Source organism: Leptidea sinapis, chromosome 17, assembly GCF_905404315.1.
Source record: "Leptidea sinapis chromosome 17, ilLepSina1.1, whole genome shotgun sequence".
Lineage (NCBI taxonomy): Eukaryota > Metazoa > Arthropoda > Insecta > Lepidoptera > Pieridae > Leptidea > Leptidea sinapis.
Genome location: NC_066281.1, coordinates 13,539,848 through 13,553,651, shown reverse-complemented (window position 1 = coordinate 13,553,651; position 13,804 = coordinate 13,539,848). Strand labels below are relative to the sequence as shown.

The following is a 13,804-nucleotide window of genomic DNA, read 5'->3' as shown; positions in this document are numbered from 1 at the left end:
TTTTTGCTCTTTCAGACTTGAATTTAGAAGAACAATGTATTGTGTGTGTAAATTAAAGTAAATACAAAAACGAATACTTAATTTTTTTTTCACGAATTTGCTAAAGAAAATCTGTTATTATGCTGAAAAGTACGATACCCAAAGATAAACCTGGAAAAATGAGGATCAGGGCCTTTCCCGTAAGTACCTATGTTTTTAGCTGGTGAAATGTAGTAGCTGATACTATTTCTACGCAAAACTCACTCTAAAGTGTCTTTCCGGAGCGGATTATCCACGCAATTGTTTGATTTATACCAATAACAAACCAAACCAAAAATATTAAATTGTTATAATTCATTCCTTCATTGTAAAATATGTTCCACCCTCGGATCAGAAGTTAGATGGTCAATAACTCTTTATACCTATTTTAACATAATTTTGTCCATAGAATGATTATATAAATGCTATGGTAGTCACAATGAGTATCTTTGTTGTTACTTTTCTTTCTATTAAACTGAATAACTCCTTATTAAATAAAAAATTAAGAATAATAATTTATTCTGAATTATGTTACATTTTAAAGATCATTGGGACGAGATTGATATTTTCAATATATGAACACTTTTCTTTTATTAATCTAGTTATTTATTTATAATTTATCAATAATACATAGTTACAGTGCCATTTGTATATTACAAATAGTCAATATTGGACCTACTGAACCCAATGTAGTCTTGGTGTCAATAATTGCCACTTAGTATCTTAGTAATTAATTACATTATCTATATTTTTATGATTGAAAAAAGGCATCTTTATTTACTATCACAATATTTTGTTATTGAAGTGAAAACTTCTCTAGCGGATTTGACCACTTTTCTTAGCATGGGTATAAAATGATAAACTCCGGTCAGGACATGTGGCCTAATGGAAAATTTGTAAGACAATTGTTAAAATTGTGGATGAAAGATTTATGTTATATATATTACTAATTATAATTTGGCTATTGCAACTTAATGATCATATGGTCATTGGACCAGAAGTTGAATCATTGTGATTGTGAAGCCGAAACACCTCAAGGTCCAGGGATTGAATCTCAGCCGTGAAATAAGTTTTTTAAGGATGAAAGTTTTTATGAGAGATAAACTTTTTAATGTAAAATAATTGTAATAGTTCTGAAGTGTTAAATTTTTTATGTAATATTAATAAATATTATAGTCCTATTTGTGTATGATAATTGAATAATATAATAATAATAGTATATAATAATATAGTATTTAACCACATAACTGCTAGTACTTTTACACTGATAAATAAAGCAATTTGTGGGAAATTATTCCCTAAACATTCCAAAATATTCAACAATGCTAATGTTCAAGTTTTCACTCCCAGAGTGCAACCCATATTTTTTTTATGATGGTGGTTTGTCATCAATAAATTTTATAAATATATATTTAAATCCCAAACTCAACTAGTGTTTCGTTTATTATATTTTTATAACGAAGTTAACTGTGGAGAAATAAGCCATTTTTTACTTTTTCTAGGTTACAAATATACCAAAAATAATTAATGTGATGAAATGAATGTAATAAATGTTCAAATTAAAAGATAAACTCTTTATTTATTTATTGTATACAAAAAAAATGATTATCTGAACTTAAATACTACTTGAATCAACCTATTTCTATAGACAACAAGTCAAAGTGCAATGAGTGATCTGTGAGGATTATTGACATGAGGTTCAAATATAGAAGCATTATATTACAACAATAAAAATTAAACAAAATTTTTGTGATAAAAATGACATAATTTTATTTGACAAGAAAAATCAGTCTACAATAAGATTTTTATAAAATTGTTTATTACTATGTATTTCATTTAGGTTTGGTACTAAAATATAGTTTTGTAATGATTAAAGTAAATTCTCCTCTAAAGATGACTAGAAAATTTCAAGTATGGAACTATTCGGAACCTTATTACCAAATGTATCCAGATACATGGGTTTGTACCTACTGTGTCAGTTATTATTTATGTTATGTAATGTGTTAAATCAATAATCCATTATTAACATGGACTACACAGTAAATAATTTCTAATATTATTATAATTAAGGAATTATATTATATAAATCTTAGATAATTTATATATCTAGATAGAGTCTGTTGCTGTTAGCCAACTAATGAAAACAGGCCAGGAATAATAGTTTAGTGTGTGTGACAAGCTATGTCTTAGAGTCGCTATTTGTATGACACTTTGTGTTACTATGTGTGAATTGCTCGAAATAGAGGTTATTTCTAAAGTCTATATATCTTTGGACATTTTCACAGCTGTTATAGTCTATCTAGACATATAAATGATCTGAGATATAAATTGTGTTGTATAATATTTTCATGAATCCCCTTAAAATTTCTTATGCATAAGTTGTTTGTACATTATTCAGATGACTATGGATGAGAAGTATGTGGAGAGTATATGGAGTTTACTAAAAAATGCCATACAGGAGATTCAGAAGAAAAATAATTCAGGCCTTTCATTTGAAGAATTATATAGAAATGCATATACTATGGTATTACATAAGCATGGTGAACGTTTATACACAGGATTAAAAGAAGTAGTCACACATCACCTTGAAACAAAAGTCAGTATAAAACCATCAGATATTTGTTTGTGTGATATATATTACATTAATAATTTTTGTCTTATGACAGCCAATTCAGAGCCCTATAGATTTGCATTATTGGTTCAATGTTATATTGTTGTTTTTAATTTGTTTCAAATTTTAGGTCCGAGAAGACGTTCTACACTCATTACATAATGGATTCTTGCAAACATTAAATAATGCCTGGACAGATCATCAGACAAGCATGGTTATGATCAGAGATATACTGATGTATATGGACAGAGTTTATGTACAGCAAAACGATGTGGATAATGTTTATAACTTAGGCCTCATTATATTTAGGGATCAGGTGATTTTTTTACATTATTAAAAATTGCTACGTAATATGTATGTTCTTTATATATTATAAACAGGACAGGAATCACAACATTTCTATTTTTACACACTTTATATTAGCTAGTCTTGTCATAAATATTGAAACAAAGAAACCAACACTGAGTAGAGTGAGCTTTACAACCCAGTGCCGAGTCTTGGTTATTGAACATGGTATTGTTAAGGAGCTTCACTCTCTTCTCAAGAATGTTATGCCGATGTTTTCATCCTTTTTTCACAAAGGTATGGCTCAGCCACTCCTTCATAGCTTCATAACCACCAAACCATCACTGAAGTCGGATAGTGCCCATGTTGCACTCTGTCGACTAACTGGGAAGCTTCTTTAGAGCTTTGAGCATAAATAAATAAATTTAACCAATTTCGAAAGGGACGAGGATCTCAATTCGATTTATTTATGTTTCTTAAAATGTTGCTCAATAGTACAAAAAATTCTCTTTGTAAACAAATATTTTCTGTGACCTCTCTTTGCGTACCGCTTCAGTAGTTGTTTCGATTTTACCACCCCATCCCTTTTTAAATTATCAGTTAAGAAATAACCAGTATGTCTCTTATACTCCTAGGTCATCTTTTAAAATACGCGACATGGTTCTAGGTGCTCTCTTCATCTCCCGAGATAAAATCTTTTGCTTTTGGACAGGATTTCTTCTAATTCTTATTATTGACGGCCAGATCTTTTTCTTACACAAACATTTTACTAATACCAAGCGTATGGAGAGTTTTAAAAATTGCATTTGGCTCCATACCTACTTACTTTGTGTAATGCAATCACAGCGATTCGGTTCTCCTTATCACCCCACTCCATTTTAATATTGGTGTCTCCAGTGTGATACGACACGCGTATTTTCAAGAAAGCTCGTACACTTTTCTAAAAGGCCGGGAACGCTCCTGTGAATGTGTGCGGCGGTGATCACTTAGTCTTCCTCGTACATAAATAAAATATAAATAAAAAATATATCATAAATTACGAATACTTAGTGTGATTATGTAACAAAAAATGTATTTTATGGTAAAGAAAATTTGTGGTGCATTTAAAGATGAACAATGACTACTTTTACCAATATATTTTATTAGTATAATAATAATATGTCAGTTAAATATTTAAAGCACTGTGACATCAAGAACCCCATGTTTTTTTTTCATTAAAATACATTTATTAATACTTACAAATATTATTATTAAAGAACTATTACTTTACTTATACAAGTGGGTTAATCTGTAACAAACTCTTGCATGTGCAATTTTTTTTTTTTTATGGAAAAGTCGGATAAGCGAGCGTAATATGATTCTGTATTCTAATATAAATAAATAATAAGTCAACCTGTATACTAGGTTTAAGTTGCAGAATAAAAGACATCTCTTTCTTTCTTATATAATTATAAATATGCATGTGGATGTGACTATCAAACGAAATATTTTTCCTATTTTGAAATTTTAAGAAATTTGTGTCAAAAATTACAAAATAGTTAAGATTAATTATTCATGTATATCAATTCAAAAGCAAGAAACAATATGTGGGCCACACTGAAAGTTTCAGGACAATTAGGTATTCATAATAATAATTACTCCTTTAATTTTAAATTGTATAATTTTCATTTGTTCTTACATTGACCCATCATGTTGAATTTGTGAGGTGACAGTACATTAAATTAACTCGAACTTCGTGCTATGATTTTATGATTTCCACTGTGGCTAAGGGTGTGCCCCCCGTAGCTGGGGAATACATTAATACAATGAATAATTAGATCTAGATTTGTTCCACCAATATACACATAAACCATTATTTGCTCCGTGGTTTTTTTATAGAATTAGGTTTTTTAAGCCAACATTCACCTTACAGAGTGTTTTTTATTACTTAAAACAGGAACTTTTAATTAGCCTAGATATTAGGGCTACATTAAATCTATAGCTTAATCAATTTACAAATTTAAGTGTAGGCACATGTTTCGTCTTCACACATATGCAAATATTTCAGTGGTTTCGTTTTATAATATTATAACCTAACACAATCAATAATTACTGCTACATTTAATTTAACCAACGTGAAGCTATACCTAAAGACCCTACAATATACAATTACAATAATAAAAATAATAATACAAAAAATAGTATTGGTGCCAGTCGGGAAAGAACATGTGATATAAATGATTGTTAACAACATCTGAATTAAGATTATTATTGATATGGCAGGTAGTACGGTACGGCTGCATCCGGGACCACCTGCGACAGACATTACTGGAGCTGGTGGCTCGGGAACGACGCGGGGAGGTGGTGGACCGCCTTGCCATCCGGAACGCTTGCCAGATGCTGATGGTGCTGGGCATCAACTCGAGAGCTGTCTATGAGGAGGACTTTGAAAAACCTTTCCTACATCAATCTGCTGAATTTTATCGGGTATATAATATGATATTATAATACAAATAAAATTTGAAAACAAAATTTTATGAACGATGTGCGACTCGAACCCACGACCTCCGTTCCGTGCCAGTGCTCTCCCAAGTGAGCTAACCGTTCGTGTGACGTATCGTCATAAAATCTTGTATGCTTTGTTCAATTCTCAGGTTGTGGCTTTATCTATAGGATCTACTCAATCCCAATATTTGCATATTAGGAAATTGACTCGGGATGTTGCTCTTGTAAATACAACATCTCAACTTACATTTAGATTTCTAAACAATTTGTTATGTTTTACACATAGTGAGAATACAGAACACAATCACAGCGGGGGGTGAAACAGACCCGCTTCTTGGATATGAAGTAAACATGTACCTACAATATTAGATATCGTTTTAGATAGTTTTTACATAGTACTTTAAATTACACGAAGGAAAATGTGACCCCACTATATTTTAAGGACATTGAGATTATGAGGGATCCAACGACAACAAAGTTTCTGAACTTTCAATTCTTCGTGTAAAATTTTCTGAATTTGGCTCATACCAATCCCAATAGTCCTCGAATTGTCTCATAGGTAATCCGCGGGTTTTCTTCAATTAGCCGCTTAACTGTAGCCACATTATTTTCGTTGACGGCAGTTGATGGCCGCCTTTCACGAAATTCGTCATGTAAAGAAACCCGACCTCTATCAAATTTAACAAACTATCGCCTCAACGCAATCAAGGTGCTTCTCTCCCAAAAGCATTTTGAAGACGAGCGGCACAGTCTTGAGCAGAGTGAGAACTTTTTATCATAAAAAATCATCGCTCTAAAATCTTTTTGACTTAATTCCATTTTCGTTGCGTACGGAACTTTGATGGGTGATAAAAACAATTGACAAATGATTTCCCGCCATTTGTTGTATTTATTACTAAGAAGGTTGCAACGTTTCAACAAATATAACATTCGAAATTGAAATAGTTCCGATTAGCTAGGGGTGCAATACTATTAGCACAGTAGACATATGTACCAGTATGGAAACTGTTCGAAATGACACACTCACACAAACATGAAACATCGAATTATAAGTCCGTGAGATCAATTATAATAAATTCGTGAACATAATTCACAATGTTAAACAAAGATGGCGGCTGCAAACCAAACCAACTTAATTTTTTTAAGAGTGTGGTTTGAAGATTTTTTTTATATTTATTTATTTTGGACATAAAATAGTTACATACATGTGTGTTTCGTCATGGTTTTCGTGGGCGTTGAAACTAATACCAGCTAGATCTGTCAAAATGTAATTCCAATGGCGGCTGCAAGAAAATGACAAATTTTCGTCGTAGGTGTCGTTTTCATAGTTTTTGAGGATGTTGAAACTGACAGTGCCGTCAAAATGTAAATCCAGGTTGGAGCTACATGAAATTAGATATTATATTTTTTTTATCATGGGTCTTATTTTCATGATTCTCGAGGGTGTTGAAACCGATAATGCTGGACTTTTGAAATAAAATTGTGTGTTCACCGATACTCCATAAATCTCGAAAATGTCTGTCCATCTTGGAACTTGGAATGGGTGTCATATTTGTAAGTGACACTCCCGAAAACCTCGAAAATGATACCTATATTGAATTCATTAAAAAAGTCATCTTATATCTCGAATTAGATGTTAATTGTTCTTAACTCACGAAAACAAATATTGCCCCGCCTAGACATGTCCGTGGGATGACTGCAGAGAAGAGTTTCTTAAGACTGATAGAAGTGAAACTTCCACGGCCAAAGCTTAAAAACACATATTCCAAAGCTATTCCCGTCAATATTTCAAATAAAATATTTCTACGACAATTAAAAAAAATATTTCCAAGATATTCAATAAAATCTTGTTTAAAAATATTACATAACAGTCATCATGTAGACTTTATATTAGACACCATCATACATACACTACAAATCTTACGCTTTTTTCTTTTATACACTCCGCAACGCCCCATCTTCAAAACTTTCTTTCAAAAATACAGCCGAATTGAGAACCTACTCCTTCTTTATAGTTGGTTATGAAAAATAGCCTGACAACCCTATTACTTCAATGGAGTGTACGCACGTGTGGGTAAGTATTTTATCAACAAGGCTTAGTTTCCATACTGGTACATATGTCAACTGTGCTAGTAGTATGTCCATTGTCTCATGTATCTTTGGAAAAAGAAAAATAAATGTCAAATTCACCGTAAATAGCAAAAACAATTATCAAACTTGAAAACAATTTACACACGCACATAAAGTAGTAGTAAGTGTCCATTTCAGCTTGATTCCTTCGAAAGGCAGACACATAATCTATTCGCCCAGAAGACTCGCGATAACTAAAAAAATAAGTCTTTAATAGGGAATACCCCACGATTATAGTTTATCGATACTTTTTTTTTGCAATTAAACTTACGAAACTACTGTTATGTGAGTTGTGAGTGACTACAAGGGTTTTTTGATGTGGCAGAGTCATGCAGTCGTCCTATGACTACAGTATGACTCTCGCACAAAAAACCGGCGTCAATAATAATATGGGTATGTGTGTTCGTTGGGGAGGACATCTGCTGTCAACGTTTCGGCAATTTCGATTTCGGTAGGTGTGTTCGTGGTGTTCCTGCCTGCATTGCTGTCATCTCTGGTCCGACGCACCCCAGTATCAGCTAGAACCTATTGACCGCATGCAACGCATAGCTGCTCGATATGTCGGGGATCCAGTGCTCTGTGTACGGCTAGATCACTTGGCGTTGCTGGGAGTTTTCCGAACAACTGCTTGATGTGATGCCTGCCGCCGAATTCAATTTTCGCACGACTCGCTACAAATAAAGATATAATTTCCCCAATCAGGATGTCAGGCGTTCCCTTTGCGTTGCCTTTTTTAAAGAACCTTCTTCCTTGACATTGATATTTTTAAAATCAGCCTGTACACCTTTCTAAAAGACCGGCAACGCTCCTTTGATTCCTTTGGTGTTGTAAGAGAATGTGGAGGCCGGTGATGAATTAACATAAGGTGTCCCGTACGCTCATTTGTCCGTTTAAAAAAAACTTGAGTAGCAACGGATAAGTTGGTACGGTTTTTGAAAAATTGGTTGCTTTGTATTACATAACATATAAGACATTAAAACACGTTATTGTATATTTCTCCTTTGTTTATAATTATTATCTGTTTACCACTTAAGCAAAAAAATAATTGAAATAAATTCATTTTAATTTCATTTCATTAAATACACTCAGTATTTAACTAATTTATTAAGCGTAGTGCCTTAAGGTTTTTTACGATATTTATTTTACTGTGCGCTAAGTATTTAAAGTTAAATAGCTTTATCAATCGGGTAGTATTTCCTTTAAAAAAAAACTATTTATCGATAGATTGTGCCTTACCCTAAGCCCGTTCGCGTTCTTTCGCTTTAGGACGGTCTGACACGTTTGAAGTCACCGCGAGAAGAGAACAGAAAAAGGGCAACATCGCTTCTGTTCTATCTGACAAACTGTTTTTGGACTTGAAGCGCGCGGGATGGCAACATCGCATTTTGATCTGCAAAGATTCTAGTTCATTGAATCATTGAGTATTGACCCAGTGACTCCGTGACCTGATTGTACAATGTGCAGCACGTTAATATTGGCTCAAAATTAAAAGTCTACATTTTGACCTACTTAGTGCACCGATTTTGTTCATGTATTGTGCATCGTCAGCAAATGCTGTTACATGTATATGGCTACATTTAATTCATAAATGCAAAATACATACTGTATGTACAATATTGATTGACAGATGGAGTCTCAAAAGTTCCTAGCGGAGAACAGCGCGGCCGTATACATCGCGCGCGTGGAGGCGCGGATCAGTGAGGAGGCGGAGCGCGCGCGGCACTACCTGGACGAGAGCACCGAGCCGCGCGTCGTGGCCGTGCTGGAGCACGAGCTCATCGAGCGGCACATGAAGACCATCGTCGAGGTGGGAACGACACACACTCACACACACAGGAGGCGGAGCGCGCGCGGCACTACCTGGACGAGAGCACCGAGCCGCGCGTCGTGGCCGTGCTGGAGCACGAGCTCATCGAGCGGCACATGAAGACCATCGTCGAGGTGGGCACGACACACACTCACACACACAGGAGGCGGAGCGCGCGCGGCACTACCTGGACGAGAGCACCGAGCCGCGCGTCGTGGCCGTGCTGGAGCACGAGCTCATCGAGCGGCACATGAAGACCATCGTCGAGGTGGGCACGACACACACTCACACACACAGGAGGCGGAGCGCGCGCGGCACTACCTGGACGAGAGCACCGAGCCGCGCGTCGTGGCCGTGCTGGAGCACGAGCTCATCGAGCGGCACATGAAGACCATCGTCGAGGTGGGCACGACACACACTCACACACACAGGAGGCGGAGCGCGCGCGGCACTACCTGGACGAGAGCACCGAGCCGCGCGTCGTGGCCGTGCTGGAGCACGAGCTCATCGAGCGGCACATGAAGACCATCGTCGAGGTGGGCACGACACACACTCACACACACAGGAGGCGGAGCGCGCGCGGCACTACCTGGACGAGAGCACCGAGCCGCGCGTCGTGGCCGTGCTGGAGCACGAGCTCATCGAGCGGCACATGAAGACCATCGTCGAGGTGGGCACGACACACACTCACACACACAGGAGGCGGAGCGCGCGCGGCACTACCTGGACGAGAGCACCGAGCCGCGCGTCGTGGCCGTGCTGGAGCACGAGCTCATCGAGCGGCACATGAAGACCATCGTCGAGGTGGGCACGACACACACTCACACACACAGGAGGCGGAGCGCGCGCGGCACTACCTGGACGAGAGCACCGAGCCGCGCGTCGTGGCCGTGCTGGAGCACGAGCTCATCGAGCGGCACATGAAGACCATCGTCGAGGTGGGCACGACACACACTCACACACACAGGAGGCGGAGCGCGCGCGGCACTACCTGGACGAGAGCACCGAGCCGCGCGTCGTGGCCGTGCTGGAGCACGAGCTCATCGAGCGGCACATGAAGACCATCGTCGAGGTGGGCACGACACACACTCACACACACAGGAGGCGGAGCGCGCGCGGCACTACCTGGACGAGAGCACCGAGCCGCGCGTCGTGGCCGTGCTGGAGCACGAGCTCATCGAGCGGCACATGAAGACCATCGTCGAGGTGGGCACGACACACACTCACACACACAGGAGGCGGAGCGCGCGCGGCACTACCTGGACGAGAGCACCGAGCCGCGCGTCGTGGCCGTGCTGGAGCACGAGCTCATCGAGCGGCACATGAAGACCATCGTCGAGGTGGGCACGACACACACTCACACACACAGGAGGCGGAGCGCGCGCGGCACTACCTGGACGAGAGCACCGAGCCGCGCGTCGTGGCCGTGCTGGAGCACGAGCTCATCGAGCGGCACATGAAGACCATCGTCGAGGTGGGCACGACACACACTCACACACACAGGAGGCGGAGCGCGCGCGGCACTACCTGGACGAGAGCACCGAGCCGCGCGTCGTGGCCGTGCTGGAGCACGAGCTCATCGAGCGGCACATGAAGACCATCGTCGAGGTGGGCACGACACACACTCACACACACAGGAGGCGGAGCGCGCGCGGCACTACCTGGACGAGAGCACCGAGCCGCGCGTCGTGGCCGTGCTGGAGCACGAGCTCATCGAGCGGCACATGAAGACCATCGTCGAGGTGGGCACGACACACACTCACACACACAGGAGGCGGAGCGCGCGCGGCACTACCTGGACGAGAGCACCGAGCCGCGCGTCGTGGCCGTGCTGGAGCACGAGCTCATCGAGCGGCACATGAAGACCATCGTCGAGGTGGGCACGACACACACTCACACACACAGGAGGCGGAGCGCGCGCGGCACTACCTGGACGAGAGCACCGAGCCGCGCGTCGTGGCCGTGCTGGAGCACGAGCTCATCGAGCGGCACATGAAGACCATCGTCGAGGTGGGCACGACACACACTCACACACACAGGAGGCGGAGCGCGCGCGGCACTACCTGGACGAGAGCACCGAGCCGCGCGTCGTGGCCGTGCTGGAGCACGAGCTCATCGAGCGGCACATGAAGACCATCGTCGAGGTGGGCACGACACACACTCACACACACAGGAGGCGGAGCGCGCGCGGCACTACCTGGACGAGAGCACCGAGCCGCGCGTCGTGGCCGTGCTGGAGCACGAGCTCATCGAGCGGCACATGAAGACCATCGTCGAGGTGGGCACGACACACACTCACACACACAGGAGGCGGAGCGCGCGCGGCACTACCTGGACGAGAGCACCGAGCCGCGCGTCGTGGCCGTGCTGGAGCACGAGCTCATCGAGCGGCACATGAAGACCATCGTCGAGGTGGGCACGACACACACTCACACACACAGGAGGCGGAGCGCGCGCGGCACTACCTGGACGAGAGCACCGAGCCGCGCGTCGTGGCCGTGCTGGAGCACGAGCTCATCGAGCGGCACATGAAGACCATCGTCGAGGTGGGCACGACACACACTCACACACACAGGAGGCGGAGCGCGCGCGGCACTACCTGGACGAGAGCACCGAGCCGCGCGTCGTGGCCGTGCTGGAGCACGAGCTCATCGAGCGGCACATGAAGACCATCGTCGAGGTGGGCACGACACACACTCACACACACAGGAGGCGGAGCGCGCGCGGCACTACCTGGACGAGAGCACCGAGCCGCGCGTCGTGGCCGTGCTGGAGCACGAGCTCATCGAGCGGCACATGAAGACCATCGTCGAGGTGGGCACGACACACACTCACACACACAGGAGGCGGAGCGCGCGCGGCACTACCTGGACGAGAGCACCGAGCCGCGCGTCGTGGCCGTGCTGGAGCACGAGCTCATCGAGCGGCACATGAAGACCATCGTCGAGGTGGGCACGACACACACTCACACACACAGGAGGCGGAGCGCGCGCGGCACTACCTGGACGAGAGCACCGAGCCGCGCGTCGTGGCCGTGCTGGAGCACGAGCTCATCGAGCGGCACATGAAGACCATCGTCGAGGTGGGCACGACACACACTCACACACACAGGAGGCGGAGCGCGCGCGGCACTACCTGGACGAGAGCACCGAGCCGCGCGTCGTGGCCGTGCTGGAGCACGAGCTCATCGAGCGGCACATGAAGACCATCGTCGAGGTGGGCACGACACACACTCACACACACAGGAGGCGGAGCGCGCGCGGCACTACCTGGACGAGAGCACCGAGCCGCGCGTCGTGGCCGTGCTGGAGCACGAGCTCATCGAGCGGCACATGAAGACCATCGTCGAGGTGGGCACGACACACACTCACACACACAGGAGGCGGAGCGCGCGCGGCACTACCTGGACGAGAGCACCGAGCCGCGCGTCGTGGCCGTGCTGGAGCACGAGCTCATCGAGCGGCACATGAAGACCATCGTCGAGGTGGGCACGACACACACTCACACACACAGGAGGCGGAGCGCGCGCGGCACTACCTGGACGAGAGCACCGAGCCGCGCGTCGTGGCCGTGCTGGAGCACGAGCTCATCGAGCGGCACATGAAGACCATCGTCGAGGTGGGCACGACACACACTCACACACACAGGAGGCGGAGCGCGCGCGGCACTACCTGGACGAGAGCACCGAGCCGCGCGTCGTGGCCGTGCTGGAGCACGAGCTCATCGAGCGGCACATGAAGACCATCGTCGAGGTGGGCACGACACACACTCACACACACAGGAGGCGGAGCGCGCGCGGCACTACCTGGACGAGAGCACCGAGCCGCGCGTCGTGGCCGTGCTGGAGCACGAGCTCATCGAGCGGCACATGAAGACCATCGTCGAGGTGGGCACAATACATACACAGACCATCGATGAGGTAGGCACGATATACACGCAGATTATCGTCGAGGTGGGTACGACACACACACACATACAGGAGGACTGCATAGTGCCGGGGAAGTGATGTCGCAAACGGTTTTTTTTTCATGAAAATAAGGGCGAGACGAGCAGGACATTCATCTGATGGTATTTGATACGCTCTACCCAAACAATGCAGTGCTGTTTAGGATTTTTGAAAAATCCAAAAATTCTGAGCGGCACTACAATTGCGCTTGGTCTCCTTGAGGCATAAAATGTTAAGCCTCATTTGCCCTGTAATTTCACTAGCTATGGAGCCCTTTAGACTGAAACAATAATGCTTACACATTACTGTTCCACGGCAGAAATAGACGCCATTGTGGTACCCACAATCATTTAACCGGCATCCTGTGCATCCGGGTCCAACCCCAGTACCCGTATTTAGTGGCTTCACTCCGGCAACAGGGGCCGCGCTGGAGTGGACGGAAATTTCCCTAGCTATACGTGGGAACAAAATAATAAGACTTAATTTTAATAAAAACCAAAAATATCAAAGAAGTATCAGTGGC

The 13,804-nt window shown here is 43.3% G+C and overlaps 1 protein-coding gene across 31 annotated transcripts in view; it reads left to right on the top strand.

The window, feature by feature from the left end:
* LOC126968907 (cullin-3-A) overlaps nt 1–13,804 on the top strand; it is a 36,268-nt gene that overhangs the window by 253 nt on the left and 22,211 nt on the right. The window contains exons 2-6 of one of the 31 annotated variants that reach the window (XM_050814071.1): nt 16–179; nt 2,417–2,614; nt 2,760–2,945; nt 5,177–5,380; nt 9,156–9,335. In XM_050814071.1, coding sequence (XP_050670028.1) covers nt 120–179; nt 2,417–2,614; nt 2,760–2,945; nt 5,177–5,380; nt 9,156–9,335 — 828 coding nt within the window. In that variant the 5' untranslated portion in view covers nt 16–119. The other 30 variants (XM_050814070.1, XM_050814102.1, XM_050814101.1 and 27 more) reach the window with 30 other exon arrangements.